This window comes from Geospiza fortis, unplaced genomic scaffold (genome assembly GCF_000277835.1).
Source record: "Geospiza fortis unplaced genomic scaffold, GeoFor_1.0 scaffold130, whole genome shotgun sequence".
In the NCBI taxonomy this organism is placed as follows: domain Eukaryota; kingdom Metazoa; phylum Chordata; class Aves; order Passeriformes; family Thraupidae; genus Geospiza; species Geospiza fortis.
This window is the reverse complement of record NW_005054300.1, coordinates 11872252-11894119: the sequence shown is the minus strand read 5'-3', so window position 1 is coordinate 11894119 and position 21868 is coordinate 11872252. Positions and strand designations below refer to the sequence as shown.

The following is a 21868-nucleotide window of genomic DNA, read 5'->3' as shown; positions in this document are numbered from 1 at the left end:
CAGGAGACTCAGTCCTAGAGACCAATTTCCCAATGTAGCCATTAGCAAGAATTCAGCTAAATGCCATAAAATCAAGCACACAGCACAATACATGCCCTAGGTGGGATTTTAAAGTAGCTTACTAATTGTAGTTAACTGCAGCAAGAAACCTGCTACTGAACTCCCCTGTCACTCACTGCCCCACCACATTTCCCCCCCTGCCCCCCAGTACAGCCTGGATAGATGGTCAGGATTTAGCAGTAATGCTAGTGGTGGAAGGCATTCCATCCTAAGTCTTAGATCTGGTTCTGGCTCTGGCCACTGGATAGATATCCTGATACTGCTAGTTTGTAAGTATAGTACAACTGAATTTATTGGTAATAACCTGTAACTCACTTGAGCAGGAGAATTTGATGCACAACTGAGTGGAGAAATTTGTGTTACAGAGCTTATCTCTGAGCAGTGACCATTGTCTTAATCTTGTACTAAGAATCAATGGTTGCCTGAAAATTAGGCTTTGACCCCTTTGATGGCTGATGCTAGAAGAATTATTTCCTGATGTGAAAGGAACCTTTAAACTCACATAAATCTTGTATTTTCTTATTCCCTTCCTTTAAATTAAAGCAGATTAAATAATTTGCAGTTGTGTATGTGAGTGGGGCTTGCTGCTGTTCAGAGCACTGGGCTTAACTTTAAAGGGCTTTGCTTGCTGCATACTGAGACAGGAACTCAGCAGTGTGAGGGGAGATGCATCATGTCTCCAAACCACAAGCTCCTATTTACTCTCAAAGCATAACAGTGTCTGAACATTCTAAACTGCTATGCCAAAGTGTCAGGAATACCATCAAGTTGTAAGGTTGTGGGGTTTGTTGTTTGGTGGATTGTTTGGGAGTTTTTTCCCATTTGCTTTTTCAGAACCTGACTATAGCAAGTGAGATTTGTAGTGAGGTGTTTCTGCTTGGAGTGTGAATTCAGAAGAGCATGCCAATTCCTGCCACAGCATGTGGCAAGTGTTGGCCAAGTCGTTCGGGGGCTGTGTCTTTGCAGCATCATCAGGGGTTTTGGCCAGGCCTGCTGCAAATCATCAGTAGCAGAGTGCAGAAAATGCTATGTGTGTGTATACCAACACGGCAAACTGCTATGACTTTTACCACAAAGATGCTGATATCATTTTTCCAGCATGACTGGTTGAAGCTGTGAGTAGAGCTGAATCTTTGAAGGCAAAACTGAGCTGTTCAGGTTTTTTTTCTAACTTGCTGGCCAGTGAAAACAGTATATTTGCTTTTCTTGGCAACAGTCTAGTGCCGAACACTTATTAATTCACTTACCAAAGAAAATAGGACTTGCTGAGTCCAAGTGGTTTGTTTAAATCCTGGTCCAGGGTCCTCTGACAATGGTTCTCATTGGCTTTGCACATAGCCCTTTGAACACAGACAAAAAATCATACATGTGAGTAGCCTTACTTCAGGCTCAAAAAAAAAAAGTCTTTAAAACTCTTGCTGTAGAAATTGATTTATTCAGATATATTACCATCTTTCTTAGAATTAGTTTGTTAGATGTTGCCTCTCCTACTTTTGGTATCTTGGAAGTTTTTCATGCTTGTCCACCTTCTTTTTGTCTTCATATTTACTGATGTAGCTGCTAAATCTTTGCAAAAAATCTTGCAAAAGAACCTAATTTTCAGTTTGTCTCAGGAACCAGTCCTTAAGAGCTTGTCTATGACTAGCTACGTATTTTAAGATCCCTGCTTATACATTTTTTACCCCGTTTGAAATGGACTATTTGTTTACTGCTGTAATCCTTTTGGAGGCTGATATTTGGTGACATGCTGCATCATGCCTGTGGAAGTGTTTTTCCTTACTTGGAATGTACATTCAAGATACTTTTATTTGCCTTTAGAAAATAAAAAGCCATTCTGCAACCTACCATGCATTCCCCAAAGTCCTGAGTCCAAAGACTGACTTCATTGTCTAAGCTGATCTTTGCCCGTGAAAGAGCTACAGTCTTATTATTATTTCCTTGCCATTATCCTTATCCTTCTAAATTAATTTAAACTGAGGCAAGAGTGATGACAAAATTGCATTTCATCAAAAGGGGCGGCAGCTTGTTGGTGTTGATAGCTCAGCAGCTGACCTAGCTTTGTTTTGGTGCTCATGGCAACACCAGAGGAAGGAAATGACAGTCTTCTTAGCATATTTACTCAGTTAGTTCACTTGCACTTCTAACCCAGATCCTAAGGCTGATAGCTCAGTGGCATTTTCCCATCAAGGTCTTTTCCTCACAACAGTGGGAAAGACTAAAATAACATGTCTGTCTCTCCCTTCTGCTTAATGTCTCTTGAGAAAAGTGGTCACAGCAAGAAAGAACAAGTTATGTGATGGCTACGGTAATTTTAATGCTTATGATACTGACCAGAGACCAGCAGAACTTGAAGTCAGCCACGCCCTCTGGTGATCGTGGGCCACACAGGGCCTATGGGGCCCAATTGTACCCAAGGGGCTGAATTGCCTCTTGGTAAAATAAACAATACAATTCTGTATCCTCTAACTGTGCTAAGTCTTGTCAGACCTGGGGTCTGTTTTGGTTTTTTGTTTGTTTGGGTATTTTTATTTTGTATTGGGGTTTTTTTTGTAAGACACAGATGCCAGTGGGGTCCAGGTCTCTGTTTTTGCTGAGTGAGCTAATATAGAGAAAGATCTGAGAGGGTCCAGCTTCAAGGACAGTCAATACCCAGACTGCCTTCAAAAACTTATCCAGCTCCCTGCAGACTATATATTCCCTTTGCAATAAGGGACAAGTATTAACATCAGACCTTGGGAATACCAGAGAAAACTCTTGGTTTGAGATGGATATTTCAGCTCTTCTTAATCACAAAAAGTAAGGGTTTTCAAATATAAGGACTTTTTTTTTTTTAATAGAAATAACCTTCAGACAGAGGTTAGCAGCTGGAGGAGCTCTGAGGGTGAATCAGGGTATTTTTAGGATGGTGGAAATAGACAGCCACTTCTGTCTTCCCAAAACTTCTTAAAAATGTCTGTCCTGTGTTCATCCTTGTTCTTACAGAGTGATGTCATTGTTTCCATCTTGTGTATTTTATTTCCTTGGATACGAAGCAGGCGGGGGCTATAGAAACTGGGTGTGTGGCTGGCCTGGCCTTTGATAAGGCTGTGCATGTGTGGGCAATGCATGAAGCAAGAGGTATATAAAGTAACAATACTGGGACTGGGAACTGCGCTGGCATATTGCGACCTGCTGGTTTTGGTTAAAAGGCATTACTGCATGGGTGTGGAATGTGTCAGGGACATGGAGGGAGAGGATGTGGGAAGCTAGTCTTATTGTTTTACCCCCCTACAATAACAAAACCCCAAACCCTTCCTAATTTTTAATCAGATTTCAAAGCATTGCAAAAAATCCTTCCATAGCTGAAAAACCCCAAACAATAATAGAGGGAGAGGTGAAAGTAAAGGCACTTCTTTATACTTGTGATCACAGCTGATGAAACATAGCATGGGGTGGAGTTTGCCATGAAGATGTCCTCTCCTGAGCTGTTGCTGTGTGTTTGGCACAAGCAGCCTGCCCCTAGACACACCAGCTGGTCACGAGTGTGGCCTTTGCTCCCTGGGTGGCTTTGCAAGGACGAGGATGAAGCTGGGGGTTTGCCTGCTGGTCTCTGCTCTCCTTCACTACCCACAGCACCAGAGTGCTCTCACACTCTGAGGTTTGGTCAGGGGCCCGTTTTCTTAGAGCTGAGTAAACATTTGTACTGAGAAATGTTTCATCTTGTTTCCTCTTGGCGTGGCTCTCGAGGTGTGCAATCCAACATTGCCTGCCCTGAGCTTCTGGGCTCTGACTTGGAATGCAAAAACATCCCACGTTTCTGAGGCCCTGTGAGGCAGCACGTTTTGCTGGTTCACTTGGCTGCTCCAGGCACCTGTGGGGGCTATTGCTTTTCCCTGCAACTGCAGTGTCTGGGTGCTGATTTTTATTATTTTTATGTTTTTCTTTAGTTTGTGACATGAGGTGAGAGTGAATCCCCTGACTCCAAGAGCTGGCCAGTCTGTAAATCACTACTGCACACCTGAAAGTGGTGTTTGGCTTCAAGCAGCCCTTTGCTCCATGTTTGACCTCTCTTTCCACCAGAGACTGCAGAGAGGTGGCCTGGGAAGGGGCAGGGGCAGGCAGGGGAGTGAGGGTGCTGTAGGTGGGTGGCAGCTGGCATTGGCCAGCACCTGTGAGGGCCCAGCCCAGCTGAATGCCTTCAGCCGTGCTGTGGGGAGAGGAGAACCCCACTTAACAGGGAGAGGCTGCTTGACCCCGCACATCTTGGTTTAGTTTATTCAGTGAGTACAAAATGCCTCCAGATTTTTCCTGTTTCTGGTGGTGGTGACGTCCATACAGACCCTGCACAGGATGGCCTTGGCCACGTCACCGCAGGGTGGAAGGGACCCAAGAGCCCACCCTCAGCCCAGTCTGCTCCCAACCTGCTCAAGGGCATGAGGCCATGAAGGTGTCCAGATGGCTTTATGCCACTGGATGGGTCCCAGCTCAGCTGATAGAGGTAGCTCATCCTGGGCTGTCTGTCTGTCTGCTTCGCTGACAGCTGGGAATTTCCCTGAAGCTGCATGCCCCCATTCCCAATGGTGGAAATGGGTCCAGTGGTGGAAGTGTAGGTGAGGAGGAAGCAAACTCCCATGCTAAGCTGCTGGCTGGTTGCAGGCACAGCAGTGACAGCTGATGTAGCTGTGGGGATTTCACAGCCTGCACGTCAGTGTCACTGAGGATGGCCTCATATGAGAGGGAGGAAGGGGCCATTGTTTTCCCTGATAATTCCCCATGACGCAGCCTGCAGCTGGTGCAGTAGGAAAAGCTGATCTGCTTCCTGCCCTGGCACAGGGATGCTTTCCCCATCCTCACAGCCTGGCACCTTTGCTGGCAGCTCACTGCTGGCAGGCTGTGGTGGTGGCAGTGGGACCCCCTTAGCACCCAGCTGGAATGGCTGTGTTGCAGTGTCTGCAGTGCACAGCTGTGTTCCATCTGCCCCAGATGACCACCCTGTTAGGGGCAGCACCCAGATGAGCTTTCTGGGTGCTGCCACTAACAGCCAGCACCCAGAAAGCTCATCTGGCAGAAGATGTGCATGTCTGACCTGAAGCTACAAATGTTGTTTGTCCTTGGAATTGAAAAATAACTTTTTTCTGTGAGATGGGGACATTTGCAGCGGGAGCACATGGGGTTGTGCTCCAAAGCCATTTTGAGCTTGTTCTTATGGGCAGATAGCTTTAGATAGGGAGGAGGCTGTTGAAGGAATTGCTTCAATTTCAAAGTGAAGTGAGAGTTAAGAAGCAGCTGGTAGAGAAGTCCATGCAGTTGCTAATCTAGTTTAGCTTGGTCTAGTCACTCTGCTGGGCCCTCTGGAAACAACCCCTGCAAAGGAAGGAGGAGAGCAAGGCTGATGTCTGTGCAGACAAAGCAATTTCACTACCATGGTATCAGTTTATAGTGGTAAAATAATGCCCTTGAATATCCTACCTGGTAGCTTGGGAGCTTCCATACTCCAGCTTCAGACCAAAATAACCACTGCTGGTATCCCTGCTCGCTGCTGACAGAGCGGTGTAAGGGGACTGAGGTAGTGCCACAGCTTGCAGGGAGAGTGAAGCAAGTGCTTCCAGTTCTGCCTGCAGGTGCCAACAGAAGGTGTCTCTGAAGGGATCTAACATTAATCACAGTCCTCTGTACTACTCTTAAAGAAAGAGCAGGTCATGTCCTGACTGGATAAAATCATGTCCTTTTAGGTGACTGCCAGTTCTTCCTCTGCAAACTGACCATTGCTTACTGCTCTTGCAGTCTGTGCTCCAGCCAGGGATGCTGTTTAATGCTACTTGTCCCCTTTTTCTTGTGTTGGTCCTGGGATTGCCACAGCCTTAGAGATGCTGCAAACCCTAGGCATCTCAAATGCACAAACTGGGTGCTGTCCCCACACATATGCACAGTGTAGCTGGGTTTTTGGACTAATGTTTTCCACTTGCCTGCTGGTGGACAGGTTTTTGGGAGTGTCACTTATCTGACTTTTTTTCCAGTAGTAAGTGAGAGACTGTCACATAAATATGACTCCAGGAGCTGGGGCTTTAACAAAACTGCTGCACAGCACAAGCCCTATGTTGGCCGTTCTGGAAAATCCCTAGATAAATATATTTGACAGTGAGAACACATTATCTTTTGATCTTGGGATCATGAAGGCACTTGTTCTTTGCAAATTCCTTCCACAGCTTGAGCAGAAAGAACAGCATGGTGTAACAGGAAGTGCTGGAGAATTTGGATTATCCAAGTGCACTTTTTAATGATACTGCTCTTGTAATACTTGTCTGTATACTCTTAAGTTGTTCACCTTCTCTGCTGTTCTCCACATGGGATTTTTCCAATCTTCAGACACCAGGTTCTGCACCAATTTCTCTGTTTAACTGTTAAATGCCCTTTTAGCCAGTGACCTCTATACACCTGAGAGCTCCTGGAGCTGTCCCAGCACTTTTGAAAGCTTAACTTATGGTCTTGGTGTTACTACACAGCAGAAAACCTACCTGGTGTCCAAAAGCAGGATAAAAGCTTCTATGTGGGTTCTGTGCCAGAGTGTGTGTTGCAGTTCTTGGAGTCAAGGCACTAATGTGATGTCAGTCTCCCTGCTCCGTGTAGCTGCCTTGTTCTTCCTGCCTCAACACCTGCAGGAAGATAAGGATCCTTGAGGCCTCCATCACTGGCAAACTCAGCTTGGCTTGGCTGACACATTCAAAGAGTCAATATGCCCATGTGCCTGTTGGGTATGTAATTGAGACACCTTACTTTCTTAGGAAACCAGAGTTTAAAAAAAACCCAACCAAACTGTAAATTACTTTCCTTCATTCTTGATTAATGCTTAAATGTTTCCTCAACACATCTTGTGACATGATTTCAGTGTGGAGTCTATTTGACCTAAGAATATAACCCCCCTTAGCCTAAACCTTCTCTCTTGGTCTTCCATGAAACCAAGTATTTATGTGCACATCTGTAACCATCTCCCACTCATGGCCTCTGAATGGTGGGCTACCATGTGTGTTTAGTGCTGATATAACTGTTCCCCATGGTTTGATGTATGGGTTAAAGTAATTTTTTTTTTGCTAAAATCCACATTTTTGCCAAGGGAAGGACTATTTTCATAAGTCCTGTTATGTGGTTTGAATGAGATTACAACAAAGGGAGATTAGCTAGTTACTCCAGGGTCATTTTCCCTTTGCTGTGTGGGAAAGTTTAATGGCTAACATCCATACATATTGCCAGAAAGCTGTGGGAGAGGAGCCTTGTCACTCCACACCTGAACATCTTGAGCTACCCTGCTGATTTCCAATGGCTTGTAACTCATGAGGGCTTTTGGATCCAAGCCGCTCTTCTCTGAGGGATTCTGTGCTCTGCTTGATGCCATAAATAGCATTCGAATGCCATGAAGTGAGATGACTCCCATCTGTCAGTCTGGGAAGGCCAGCCAGCTGCCTAAGGAAGTCTGGAGACAAAAAAGTGATTTAAAGAAAAATCTGTAGGGGGATTTAAGTGATACTTTTTGTCTAATGAGTGTTTATCTTGTAACTGTATCTCTATCAAACAAGCACTGTGAGATGTTCACAGCGCAGTCAAAGCTCACGTCATTGCTGTAGAAGTCAGGGCCTGTTTAGAGTGGGAGTGGGAACTAGTTGGGTTAGAGCTGGGACCCAGCAGGCTGAGAAGTGCCCCCTTTCATCCTGTGCCATTGGCTGTTAGCCCTGTATTGAAGCCATGCCCAATCTCTATGGCTGGCTGAAACATTTCAAAAATCGTGTTTTGGTGCCTTCTCTTAGCCCTCAATATCTCAGCCCCCTCTGTGGCTGTTAGTCCTTTCTCATGCCTGCTCTAGTGAGGCCAAATTATACTTTCTTCTTGCTTTTGTCAAGCATCTTCTCTGGGGAGAAATAAGCCCTGGATGTTGTTATCTCTGCCAGAAGGCTGCTAATTCCCAGCCTGCTGAATTGGTGATAGGGCTTAGAAATGTTCTCATTTTTGTTAGCACTGCCTGTGATTAAGAAGAGTCCTAGCTCAAGTCTTATTTAACTTGGATTTGCCCTTTTTCTTATTAGATTGTAGCCTGTGTTTCTAAGTATACACTACCACTGCTGGAAGCCTCCAATTTGCAGCAAACACAGAACACCTGGGTGATATTTTGTGGTTCTGACACTGAAGAAGTTGCTGAAAGTTAGCTGTCGCTGCCTGTGGGCAATCTTTTGTATTGACAATGGCAATTCACACCTTTGTTGTGGATTTTCTTGTCCAGAAATTCCAAAGTTGTTCATCAGTGACAGCTGTGTACCCTGGTCTTAGCTGAAGGAGCAGAGATGCTCCAGAGCACTTGTAGTAATGACAAATCCCTTCTTTTTTGGGTTGCCTTGTCCAAAGGAAGCCGAATTTTCAGATGTCATTGAGAAGTTCTCTTCTTTCTGCCCCTCATCTTCACTGTACCATAGAAATCAACCCTGCTCTCAGGAATTGCAAGAAATGCTTAAAATCTGTAGTCTTGCATGAGAAAGTTGGTCCTGTAGGTTACTGTAGGCTTGCAGGAGCTCCCAGGTGTGTGGCACCTTGAGCTAATAGCTCTGGCAGTGTTTCTGAGCTCTTTTGTTGCCGGTATGTCAACAATGAAATGTCCTGAAGGTCATCCTGAAGCCGACCAGGATGGGCCCTCATGCCATCTGGAGGATGCTCACTTGCTTTGGTGGTTGTGGTCACCTGCTCCTCAGCTGAGACCACACATGGAGGCCACCACTGCAGTGCTGTGGGGCTGCCCTGTCGCATCCACCTGCATGCCTGAGCACCTCTGACTGTTGCCTCTGCTCCTTTGCATGCAGGAAATAAAGCACATAGGAAGTGCACACAATCGGAGTGCAGTGCCCTTCACTGCTGCCACAGCTTCTGCCCCCAGGGTGATCACTGCTCAGTACAACAGCCCAGCAGGCCTCTACTCCTCAGAGAACATCCAGACCTTCAACAGTGCGGTGGAGACAAAAACATCACTCGGGGCCCTGGAGCCTATCAAGCCGTAAGTACCTCCCTCACCCCCCTCCCTCCCTGGGCCTCCAGGGAAAGACTTCAGGAGACACGAGTTCTCTGCAAAGATACCAGTCTGTTATACCAAGGCAAGCTCTCTTTCAGGACAGCGGGAGCAGAAGACACACAAGCCTGGATGTTGTTCCCAGGGACAGGGCTCGGAGGAGTGGGGAATGTTTCATGGGTGCAGACATGAAATTAATGCTGTTGTGTTTCTTTGTTCAGCAGAGACCGACGCAGTTTCCGCGTGCGTTCAGCATGACATACCAGCCCGCTGGTCTGAACAGGTGCCTGATAGCTTGTTACAAGCACTTCCTAAAGTTAGTGTTTGCCTGCTTCGCTGCCATACTGGGCAGGAAAGGCACCAGCTAGTGCAGGAAGCACACCCATCCCTGTTCCCAGCTGGCTTGGGATTCATAGCCAGGCTCTGCCTTAGTCTGGATATTTCTGTGGTTTGTTATCTAACTTTGCTTTTCACAGGAGTTTTAAAAAGTAGCTGAAGCGCTCATTCCGTATGAGGGATTTTATGTATGATATTGGAAAGGGTCCCAACCTTAAAAGAGCCTGTTCATTTTTGTGTTTGCAACTGAGCCTCACCAAAGACATTATTTTATCCTAGATTTTCAAAGTTCCCCTTTTTTTCATTGGTGGTAATAAACCAGAAGCTACCTGAAAGTTTTCTGGCTGTGACGGTCAGGATGCTTAAGTGCCCTAAGTCTCTGCATAGCAGTATCAAACTGCCTAGAAGGCTTTGGTTATTTTTATAATAAAAGCTGGAAGATCAGTGCTTTTGGTAATACTTGATTAAATTCCTGACTTGAGAATGGGGAGGCAAAAGTAACTTCAGCCTCTGCAGCTGCAGGGTACAAAGACCTGATTGTGGTTTAGCACAAGCCTGACAACTTTCCTGTGAGAGAAACCAGCTCCTTGCACTGGCAGCCCAGTCTGCACCATGGTCCCGTCCAGGCAGTTACAGAGCTGCAGCTGGCAGATGAGGTGACAGATTGTTCTTCATTTGCTTCTGGTGGACTCAGCAGCCTCATTCAGGGGCTGGGCAAAAGCAGAGCAAGGACAAGGGAAATCTGACATTGCATTAACCTGATGGGACCATCTGGCAGTGAGATACCATCCCTAGTTTGCTCTGGTGTCCCCTCCACGTGAGAGTGCTCACTGGAAGCCAGGTAGATTTGGCTGGAAAATTGTAGCTGATCCCTTTCTCTTACAGGGGTCAGCAAAGAGGTGGGTTCCTCCTAGGGCTGTGGCTTACTCTGCTCCTCCTAGCATGAGCATCCATTGCCAGCCCTGCTCCATCTTGGATGCATGGCATCTCTTTCATCCTTTCCTTGCTGAAACACAGCAAGATTCAAAGGAATGCTGGGAAAACTGTGGATGAGGCTTTGATGCTAACATGCTTTTGTTTACAGAGTCATCAAAAGCAAATGAATTACTGCTGATTTGCAACGAGAGCCAGGGACCTCAGCCTGCCATTAAAAACCCAGTGTAGTCTCCCCAGTGCACAAGCACAGGATGTCTATGTTCTCCCTTCACACAATCTTCCAGCTGCCTTTAAATTCCTGCCCATCTGTTTCGCTGAGTTATTTGGTATATACCTGGCCTTGCTCTGGGTTTACCTGACATTTATCTGCATCCCCATCCTGCACCCTGCAGATACAGAGCCTGTCTGAACCCAGCACATGATCCTGCCACTGCACGTGGTGATGTGACTGGAGACCTAGTCCATGCTTCATCCTTGGAGGGTGTGTGGTATAAATGCAGGGGTGTAGTACATATAGCAATAAAAGAAAATATGTCCATTGGATTTGATGTCACAGAGCAGGTGGGGACAGAGAAGCCCCACTGCTAAGCACATCTGGATTGGGATGGGAGGTGAGATTACTCTTCGGTAGGATGCCAAGGCTAGCTTTGAGGAGAGCAGCAGTGAAGGTGGCATTCCTTGTCTGGACAGAGGGACCACAAGTGTGTGTGCAGGGAATTACTGTAAAATGAAACCCCTGCTGCCACTTCTTCATTGCTTTTATAACCCATGCATTTGCTTATCAGTGGAGGGCTTGCTTGTTAGTTTTTGTGTGGACATACCTGGAGTGTGAGACCAGAGGCACAGCATTAGCCAGAAACCTGTAAAATTGTGTATTCAGTGGTGTGTCCTTAAGACAGTATTCTGCAGCTGCTTGATGGCTTGAAGTATTTGGCTTTGCCCTTCATTAATTTCTTTCTTCTTTCCCTTCTTCCTCCTCTGCATTTTGCCCTCAATTTGGCAATGTAAACCCCAACCAAACCTCGAACAGCCCACCTGCCCCTGCCCGTGTGGACGCGTGGGCGGGCAGCCGCCCATTGCCGGTGGGCGCCATGCAGGCTCCCATGGCCTCCGTGTACGACCCTCTGCAGAGCTCCGAGCTGCGGCGCAGGCACAGCTCCTCCTCCAGCCCCAGCCAGGTGCGAGTGGGGCCTGAGCAGCTGAAGCACGCGGCCCAGGTCTGCCCCAACAGCCCTGTGGAAGTGGAGGTGCCGGGACTCAAAGTGCTGCACGTGCAGTTCAATTCTCCCCTGCAGCTCTATTCGCAGAGCAACATCATGGACACCCTGCAGGGGCAGATCTCTTCTGTTAGCCCTGATTTCCCCAGGTAACCTGCCCATGGCCTCTGCAGCCAGCTCAGCACACCTGCTCATCTGCATTTCGGTGTCCACGAGTCCCTTGTCGCCATCTGTGGCTCATGGCATTGTCCTGTCACAAGAAAACAGCATTTACATTTCACCCTTCCAACGTCAGTGCATGACTCTTCACAGGAGCTTTCTCTGTCTTGTGTCTGTGCCCAACACCATGGGAAACACCAAAACATGTTTTTAGCATGTCAGTATGTCCATTGCCCCCTGCACACCCACACAGCAGCACTTGACAGCACCTGGTGGCTTTTCTGGAGGAGCCACCTGCAGCAGATGGGTTTGCTGAGGGTAGGAGAGTGCTTTATCCTGAAAGCTGGTATTTTTCCTGCACTTGAAATAACTTTTGTTGTTTGTGACTGACAGGTGCTGCCAGTCTTTGTTCTTCTGTTTCATTGGCCATGGATGTGTGCTGGGCTTGTTTCATTTCAGGCTGGAGCAGGTACCCACGCTCTCCATCTTTGGCTGACAACAGTCAGCAGTTTGGAGCAGCCTGGCAGGCATCAGGCACATGGAGGAACAGTCTGTGTTCCCACCCTGCCAGTTTGTCTGCAGAGGTTGCTGCAGCACAGGCTATCTCTGCCCAAAGGAGTGGAGGATGCTCAGCATGCTCTGAGGTCTGCAGGACCTGTGGTGAACCTCAGCATCACAAGGCCTGGGTGCTGTTTGATGTCGTCTTTGTGGTACTTGGGAACCCCATGGCCTGTGCCTCTAAGTGACAGCCTCTGGGTTTTACAGCAAGGACTTTAGTGTCAGGACAGGTGAAACAGAAAGCACATTTATCTGTCTTGCAGGAGTCCAGTCAAAGATGAATTGTGAACCTTCTGCTCTTGACCAAGCAGCTTGCAGATGTGTGACATATGGCCCAGGACAGTGGTCAATCCCAGGGCTTCCATGGGGCAGAAAAGGACACAACCAGATCTCATGGCTCCTGGACTGCTCACAGTTCCCTTCTGGGAACCATGTACTTCAAAGCAGAAAAGCTGGCATCCTCACCCCCGGACGCACACAGCCAAGCTTTGCCATGTGCTGGGAGTCAAGGGATAGTGGGAGACTGAGGATTTACTCCTGCCTTGTTACTCAGTGCAGTTACTTGCTGTAAGTCAGTGCTCTGGCTTGTAGTCAGTACCGTGCACACCAGGAGTGGTCCCACTGCCAGCTCTCTGTGCTGGCCTGGAGAGCTGATAGTGCTCACAAAGGAGCTCCAGACATCAGCAACTGTTTAATGGCAAAAGGGAGTGCTCCAAGCACTGAGCCTTCCTGTAGCTTTGAGACCCTTGTAAGCTTTGCAAAATAGGCTGGCATAAAATAGTAAAATACCCTTAGCAAAAAATAAACTGTGCTTTTTGAAGATTCTGTGCAAGGCTGTTTCTTTAAGGTTTTTATTACTATCTTCTTGCCAATATTTAAGGCTCAGTGATCAAGTATTAGTCAGTGTTGCGAGTTTCCCATGATAACAGCAGTGAGATCCAGTAATGGTTGTGTAAGTCTAAGACCCAGTAAATGTGTTTGGGTTTGTTCCCTACAAAATTTCTGCAGGAGGGAACTTGTGTACACGGAAGAGGACACCAATTGCTGGTGATTGCTGCAGATAAAGTACCTGTGTAACAAAAGGTGCCAAAAATCAGCTGGCATACAGAGACTCAGTATCTTGCAGGTACAATTTCTGTGCCTGTGGCTTTGCCCTTTCAAAAGATACATATGCTTTTTGGACATGTTGTTTCATTTAAGCAGCATAGCCTTCTGCCCTGACAGTTTGAGATATTTTACTCTGCTGGTACAAATCTGGGTTTGATGGTTTTTATAGCCTTTTGGACATCTTGTATGTGCAAGTGGATGTATAGGGTATGTACCTGGGAGAGCTGATCTGTATGTTATGCACTGCCACAATGCATGGTTGAAATGTGATGGCTTTGTTTGACTCTAATGCTTTCTAAGATTATTTAGCCTCTGCTTTTTGGATGCATGTTATTGAAACATTCTTAGTATGCAAACTGCAGTGAAAGCCTTCTTGCATAATGCTTTTATGGGTAGATACAGCAGTGGTAGTATATGAGTTTACATGAGATGAATGTAATGTAGAGCATGGGACATCTACTGTCTAATATAAGGCACATAATTCTTTTATTTGGGTAAGAAGCTCCAGTAACTGAGATTCAGGTTTCAAAGGTTCAACTGTTTGCATGTCTAATGTGCTTCCTGCTCCACTGAAAATTGCTAAAGATGGAAACATTTTATGAAATCCTTTTTATGGAAATAGCATTTTATAACTCATGTGATGATTTTACTTCTGATGCTTGAAGAGTTTATTATGTAGAGTAACTCCCAGATGACTCAATCGGTCATTGGCATTGAAAATATGCGGTTGCCTCCTTGAGAAAAAGATTTTCCTCTGCAATTTAGTCTGAACTTCAGGATGTTTATGTGCTTTTCATGCCATCACAGAGTGCAAGTATGGTGAAACCGAGTAGACCATTTACATTTATAAGACTGCATTACAGAATTGAGCTATCAGAGGAGATTTGTCAGCTATTTCATTTTATTGTATATGTTTTGCTGCAGCTACAGAACACAAGGCAGGCAGGAACTTCCTGTGTTCTTTAGTCCATCCCTTAGTCCCTCATTTGGCAATTTAAACCACTGATTTAAATAATTCCCACCGTATATTTGTCCAGACTATTTTCAAATCCATTCGTTTGGAGGTTCCTTGCCTGTCCACAACCATCTCCTCTGGTATTTCAGTGTTAACAGACATATTGGAAAGCTTTTCCCAAGGGATATTCTAAATGTTCTCCTGCAGTTTAAGCCTATCCTCTACCCACAGCATGTGGAGTATATCTGAGGTACTGCCTCCAGGCTCCTTTTTATTCCCCAAAGACCCTTCGAGTGGCACAATGACCACCTTTTCCATGACCCTGTGCTGTGAAAAGCTGCCCCTGAAGCACCTTGGGCTCTAAGTCGAGGATGCAAGTCCCTCATGACATGAGGGGTGGCAGCAGCACCTCAGGGTAGCTGCCCTGAGGGCTTAGCCTTAGTAAACTACTGTAAATGGGCTCCACCTCGAAAATGGAAATAGTAACACTCACTTGAAAACCAGACTAAATTACTTCCAATCAGAGAATCTTCTAGTTAAACCCTCCAGCTGTTACTTGGTGAAGGTGACATTTACAAGCAATTCATAGGGTACTTGCAAAGATTTCTTTTTAACGAAATAAACTTTGCTTAGTTTGAGATTCACAGTGGTGTAAGGTAGCAGCGTAAGGTGGCTTATGCATGCAAGGAACATGCATGGATGGCACAGCTACTAGGTGGGATTCCCATCCCAGCACATGAATTCTTTACTTTCCTGTTGACAGAGCTGTGATTTCCTGGGCAGGTTTTAGCTGCTGGAGTGTTTGGTAATTGTGAAGCAGGGAGAGCCCTGGCTGGGGGCAGTCAGCGAGCAGCTGCTGACAGCAGCGTGGGCACAGCCCAGCCCAGCATGCCGGTCCCACCCGGAGCACATCCAGCACCTCCGTGTTCGTGGCCTCCCGTCGTGCGTGTGCTTTGCACATTCATTCTTCAGTCATGTGATGCCTCATGAAAGTCCTGCTAGAGGGATTGCCTTTAGTTTTCATCCATTTAACAAGAGGATTCTCTGTTCTCTCCTCAGTTTAGATCAGCATAACCAGACCCCAGGCAGCATTGCCATAGACAGACAATCTGAGGTTTACAAGATGCTGCAGGAGAATCAAGAGTCAAATGAGCCACCCAGACAGTCTGCTTCATTTCTTGTGTTGCAAGAGATCTTGGAGTCAGAGGAGAAAGGTGAGTACCTGATCTGAGCTCTTCCCCTCTGCTGTTCTTTGGGTTGAGTAGCATTTAAAACTTTATTTTCCATTTAGCTGTTGATTGTTCAAGGTAGCATGTGTAGGTGGCTTCTACAGAAACCTACAGACCCTGTCACTAATTTGATCCCTTCATATTCTCTCATTTATTAGCTTCAGTGTCTATGGGTCCCTATCATTGCTTAATCATTAGGAGAGCAGTCCAGAAATAAACACTTGCAACATTTAGCTATCAAGAAGGAATTTTTAAAGTAACAAAATCTCCTATAGTTTCTAAAGTTTTGCCCCTTTAAGATAGTATTCACTGATTAAAGACCATCTTAGAGTCAAGACTTTGGATGGCATCACAAGGTAGTGCTCTTCAGTGGGTCCTATTGCTTCTGAACTCCATCCCCCGACACAAGAAAAAGTATCCCCTTCTGCAGCTGAATGTAAAAATATAGAAGCTGGGTTACAGCGAGCAGTTCATAGCTTTTAACCTCTGAAAATTCGCTCTTCTTGGCATTCTTGATCTTAGGTCTGGACTTGTACAATTCGGAGCTATAGAGTTTAAGATAAAAAGCCAATTAACTTATTTGGGAGATAAATCATGCTCTCTTCTCCCCTTAAATAAAATAAAATAAATGAATGGGAAAAGAGTTCCAAGAATGACCTTTGTTTTTGTCCTCAGGCCAGTCTTTTGTGTTATTAGCTTGGCAGTGGTATGTTCAGTTTAATCCAAAAAAAGCCTGGTGCTGAGATATTCACCACAAAGAGAAACAGATCAGCCAAGTGCTGGTAGGTCTGAGGGATCCGTAGGGAAACAGCAACATGAAGGAAATAAGGAAACAATAGGAAGAAAGAAACCAGGATCATGGAGTCTCTAATATGCTGTTTAAATACCTACCTGAAAGAATCTTTTAAATATTGAGTGTCTGCAGCTTGCCCTCAGGGTTCAGCTCCTGCGTGGAAGGAGTAGCCCGGACTTCTCACGAAGCCAAGGTCCTCCCCTGTGCTTAGTAGTGCTGAAGAAGATAAGAAGCAAAAGCCTCTCTGTTTTATCTTTCTTTGAAGATTTGCAGCATTGTTGGGATTCTCTGGCACAAGGTTTGCCTGCCCGATCAGGGGGCTGGGATAGGCTCTGGCATTATTCCACAGTGAGCTGACAATGCTCCATGGCCCAGCCTGCCGTGCTGCTCAGCCAGCAGCAAACAAACACACACTGCTGCGACTCAGATCCTGGGTGTGATAAATGGCACTTTGGATGGCGTTCAGTGTGATAAATGGCACACTGGATGGCATTCCCTGTGATAAATGGCACTTTGGGTGGCTCCTTCTCCCAGCCGGGCTCCAGGCAGTGGCCTGGGAATGACAGCTGTGAGCCATGCCCAGCTGGGACAAGGCCCTGGGGGCATCGCTGACTGTGTGGGCTGCACTGACTTACACCAGCTGGGAGCCTGGGCCGGGCACAGCAGTCAAATGTGGCTATTTGGAAGCACCATGGCTGGTCTTTTAAGGCCTGACCCTGTGCTCAGAAGTGGAGAGTGTTGCAGGGTGGAACATGCCGCAGCTCCTGTGGGTGTTTGATTAGGAGAGATTTAAAAACGTGTTGTCGATGTTGCTGATAAGAGCAAAGTGCTGGCTGAGGCAAAGGGAGTGAACAGAAGTGATATGGAAGAGTCTGAAAATGTGATTGCTGCTGCTTGCTTCCCAGTGACAGTCACTTGCAGCTGCTCTTGGAGGGCAGGTGGCTCTTGCCATGTGTGAAGGGCTAGGGAACTTGCACCTCTGGACCAGCATCTGCACAGAGCTGGGTGCAAACATCTGAGCTGAAGGCTGCCCTAAAGGCAAACCAGTGCAGCATCACCTGCCCCACAGCTGAGGCAGGCAGTTCCCCCCCTTTTCCTCTTCTGTCAGTGGTGCTGCCCTGGGCTGTGGTGAGTTCCTGACATGGCTGGTCACCAGGGTCTGTCTTTGGAGGGTTTTTCTGCCCCTTGTGCTGGGAATGCCCACTGGAAGTGTGCTCTTGGTCTGACACTGGTCTGAAGGGTTTCATCAGTGTCCCTCACAGTCCAAAGCGTTTCTGGTGAAATACCATGGGAGTCTCAGCAGCCTCCTTCCCTTGTTAACTGGTGTCAAACCCCTTAGAAAAGTCATGTAGATGAGATTAGTCCCATCATTGGTGTAATTTTATAAAAGGCTCCTTTTTCCCTGCAGATATTTAAAGGCTTGCCTCGTATCCCACATCTAGGATCCTCTGCTGATTTAGGCATCCAGGTCAGCACAATGTCTCCTGCAAAGGCCCTGCAGGAGAGAAGGGGCTCCGTGCCCCAGAGAAGTTGCAATAGGGAGATACCTGGAGCACGCTATGCAACAGCAGGGGAGTGCAAGGTTACCCCCAGTGTCCCAGGGCTCTGCAAGGAGGAGTTTGTTAACAAAATCTTCCAGGAGTCTTGGGGGAACGAACTCCACTGTAAAACAGACAGATTGGAAAAGGGCTTTGACAGCCGTTCCAACAGAACACCCACCTTTTTCTGAGCTCGAGTCTGGGAATCAGCTTCACTCTGTGTGATCAGGACACATCAGGCAGACTCCAGTGCTGCCAAGGCTCAAGCTTTGCTTTGCTTTTTGCATCTGTGCATGTGAGACACATCAGCTGAAGTCTGATGGGCTTTTAAGATGAGAAAATAATCTCTTCTGACTGCCCACCATCTCAAGCCCTCACATTTCCAGGGCGAGATTCAGCTGTGTCCCTCCTCTCCTTCCTCCCCACACATCCCTAAATCCCTGCCCACTTTCCATGCATGAATCCCTGCCTCAGAGCTGGGGTTAAAGAATATAATGCCCCGAGCAGAGCACCTGCTTGGGAGGAACAGGCTCAAGCCACGCATCTCGCATGCTCTGAAGCACTCTCCTTCCACCCCCAGGAGACCCTACTAAACCATCTGGATTTAGGAGCGTCAAAGCCCCTACCACAAAGGTGGCCTCATCGATTGGGAATGCCCAGAAGCTGCCCATGTGTGACAAGTGTGGATCTGGCATTGTGTAAGTAAGCCTGTCCCTGGGGTTGAGGTGAGCAGCCCATGCCTGTGCCAGGGGCTGAGGTCATGCACCCAAGCAGCCTCACTTACCCACATCAGTGCATCCAGGAGACTCAAGGCACGTTTATTCTCACCAGCTTTTATAACACTAACTTTGCAGGTCCCTACAGTGAGGCAGGAGTTGGGTTTCCATCTACAGATTCATATCAGTGGAAACCAGAGCAAGTCCCTGTGACTCAAACCTTGAGGCAGTTGTTACTGCAGTGTTTGGCTGACCTGAAATCTGTTTACACCATTTGGAAACAAAATGACCTTTTCATTCAGGGCCTGTGTATTTAATGAATTTCCTGTCTCAGTGCTCCCAGGCGTGGCATGGAGACTTGCCTTGGTGGTCAGAGGCAGTGGGGACTGCAGAGCTGCATTCTGGTCCCCACCCTCCTGTAGGACCTCACACCTCCACTGTGTCTATGCAGACATATTGTTTTTGTCTTTATGTGGGTAAAATCCAACTGCAGCAGACCTGGGGTTTGTGTTTGATACAGACCTGCTGTATCATAAGTGCAACCACATGGGGAACCCAGCATTGAATAACTATGTCTTAGAGTTGCTCTGTTTTTCAACCTCAAATTCTTCAAATTCTTCCTCTGCAACACCCTTAACAGCTGACTACACAGCAGTCAAGTACTGGTAGCCAAACCTGCATTGTCATGGAAGAATTCTGATTTTTCAGATGCTGCCTGCCACAGGTTATCAGATTGTTGCTGAGACCCGCTGCACTGTGATTGCATGGTCCTGGAATGCCTGGAGCATCTGGACCAGCTGATTCATTAGAGAGGCAATGCATAGCCTGTAAAATATGAATCACAGACAAACCCTGTAATTATTCAACCAGCTGGGTAGGTCTGGAGAGAAAGCACAAGGCCTTGAATAGCACTCAAAACTAATGAATTACAGAAAATAGAGATGGCTGCTGGAACAAAATAATACTGGAAAATTGTTGTGTTGGGGCTGATGGTAGTTAACAAACTGCTGTGTAGTTTTTGTAGTTTTCCTAGTCATCTGTTGGGCTGAGCTGTGAAGTCTTCAGTAAGCCCTTGCCCACATTTGGCTGGATCTGTTCACTGCAGCTCCCAAGCAGCCATGTCTGAAGTTAAAACAAGGATCTAGTGTCTGTGCTTCTCCCACACATCGGGCACTAGCAAAAGGGCAGTGCTGGCTGTGCAGTGTTCATCCCTGCATTTCTGCATTTGTTCTGCCATCCAATTGGCTTGTACCTGGACTTTGCTTCCCCAGATGGTCAAGCTACTGCCTGCCATTTGATCCTGGGCATTTGAATGCTGTTGTGCTGTCTGCAGCCACCAGCTATTGCCAACACAGTAATTCTTCTGACCACAGGTGATAGGACTGTAACTTACACAGGTCAATGCTGGGAAACATTTCCTAGAGGAGAGTTTCCATGCCAGCACATGTTAGGCTTCTAAAAGTGCTGTTAACATTTGCCTGACCAGAGGTAGGGCCTATACTTTGACTTGTCAGGAGCAGAAAAGAAATCTGGGCTGGGGGGGAGGTGGCTGGGGAGGAGGGAGACAGTGGGCACTGAGCAGTGCTGGTTCCTCCCCAGAGGGATGTTTGTGAAGATCCGGGACAAGCAGCGTCACCCCGAGTGCTACGTGTGCAGCGACTGCGGCACCAACCTCAAGCAGAAAGGACACTTCTTTGTGGGAGAGCAGATCTACTGCGAGAAGCACGCGCGGGAACGGGTGATTCCCCCAGAGGGCTATGAGGTGGTCACCGTCTTCCCAAAGTAAACGTGCTGCTCACAAAGCCAGTGGGGATGATTTATCCTCTGCTGATTTTCCTTGGAGAGCATTATCCCTACCCCCTGCAGAATCTTGTTTGCAATAAGGAATGTTAGGCATGGCTTTGAATTTCCTTGTCATTATTAATCCTCCATCTGTTCACATGAGATGTCACTAATTGTTCAACATTCTTTTCATCCTCTCTTTCACTTTTTTTAATAAACATTTTTTTTCTCCTTCATTGTGCTGCCAATCACACAGGAAAATCAGAGGCCAAAGTCAGATTACAACTTTTCTGTGTTCTAGTTATTTGCCATCCGTTTGCCTGCAATAAATGGGGTGAATCCACAAGGTAGAAGTGTCTGCTTTCTGCTGTTTTCCTTGTGCACTGGATTGTGGCTCCCAGAATGCCATGCAGCAGAAGAGGTGCCCAGTGCATGGCTGCGTTTATCCTGGAGAATAGTGGGAGGGATTTACAAAGTTGAGTCAGGCCGGTCTTGCTGCCAGCTGAGCTGTGAGCAGCTGCCTGCTGGCACCCAGCAAGGGGCAGGAGGGCACAGCCAAGCTGCAGAGCAGCCTGGTGGCCTGTGCCCAGTGCAAGGCAGCCGAGAGCTGCCTCCTCTGTGTCCAACACTGCTTCATGATGATGGGACTGGGCACGGCAGCATTTCCTGCTACTGCATCACCACAGATGGCCCTTTGTTCCCCACAATCACAAACTGAGCTCTAGGAGAAAAATGATCACATGATACTTGCTGGAAACCAGGGAATCTGAGAGTGAAGAGGGGAAGGTTTGAGTGGCCACAGTCCCTGTTCTGGCTCCCCCTGGGGGGAACCACATGTGGCTGCCCAAGGCATCACCCTGCTCCTCGTGCTGCTGCTGTGCACAGCTCCTGGAGGTGCCTTTGGGGGCTGATGTGGGGAGGGGTGCATGTGCCCCTCATGCCCTGGACAAAGGGCTGATGGTGCCTAAGGAGCAGAACCTGTGTAGAGAACAGAGGCCTGCAGTGGTTATTTCTCTCACACTTCTAAGTGAGATGATGACTGTTCTTAATCATATAAAAATAAATGGTTTCTAAGACGTGTCATGTTTCCTTTAAAACAGATTGCCAGTGGTTGAAATCAGCAGGGTGGGTTTGTGGCTGCACACAGGCCCTCTGTGGCCAGCATAGGGTCCCTGGAGTTAGTGGGTGCATCTAAACAGCTACAGACAGGGTCATGTCCTTGCCCTGGAAAGTCCTGTCTGTGTTCACCAATGCTGTACTGCTGCACCCTGTGCTTCCTCTCCTTCACAATGAATCACACCACAGCACAGCTGTGTTGTAAAAAAAACAAAAAAAAAAAAAAAAAACCAACCAAAAATCCAAACAACGAAAAGCTAATAAACCAAAACAGCGAAGGTCAAACCACAACCCCAAACCCAATCCTCATCTGAGGTAAAGCTGACCTGACACCAAGCCTATAA

The 21868-nt window shown here is 47.0% G+C and overlaps 1 protein-coding gene across 1 annotated transcript in view; it reads left to right on the top strand.

Moving 5' to 3' along the window:
• The window catches only part of PDLIM1 (PDZ and LIM domain 1), a 31874-nt gene extending 11116 nt beyond the window's left edge, over nucleotides 1-20758 (top strand). Inside the window, exons 3-6 of the mRNA XM_014309923.2 lie at nucleotides 8880-9070; nucleotides 15410-15564; nucleotides 18491-18608; nucleotides 20226-20758. Coding sequence (XP_014165398.1) covers nucleotides 8880-9070; nucleotides 15410-15564; nucleotides 18491-18608; nucleotides 20226-20412 — 651 coding nt within the window. The 3' untranslated portion in view covers nucleotides 20413-20758. The remainder of the gene's footprint in view (nucleotides 1-8879; nucleotides 9071-15409; nucleotides 15565-18490; nucleotides 18609-20225) is intronic.
• The last annotated feature ends 1110 nt before the right edge of the window (nucleotides 20759-21868 follow it).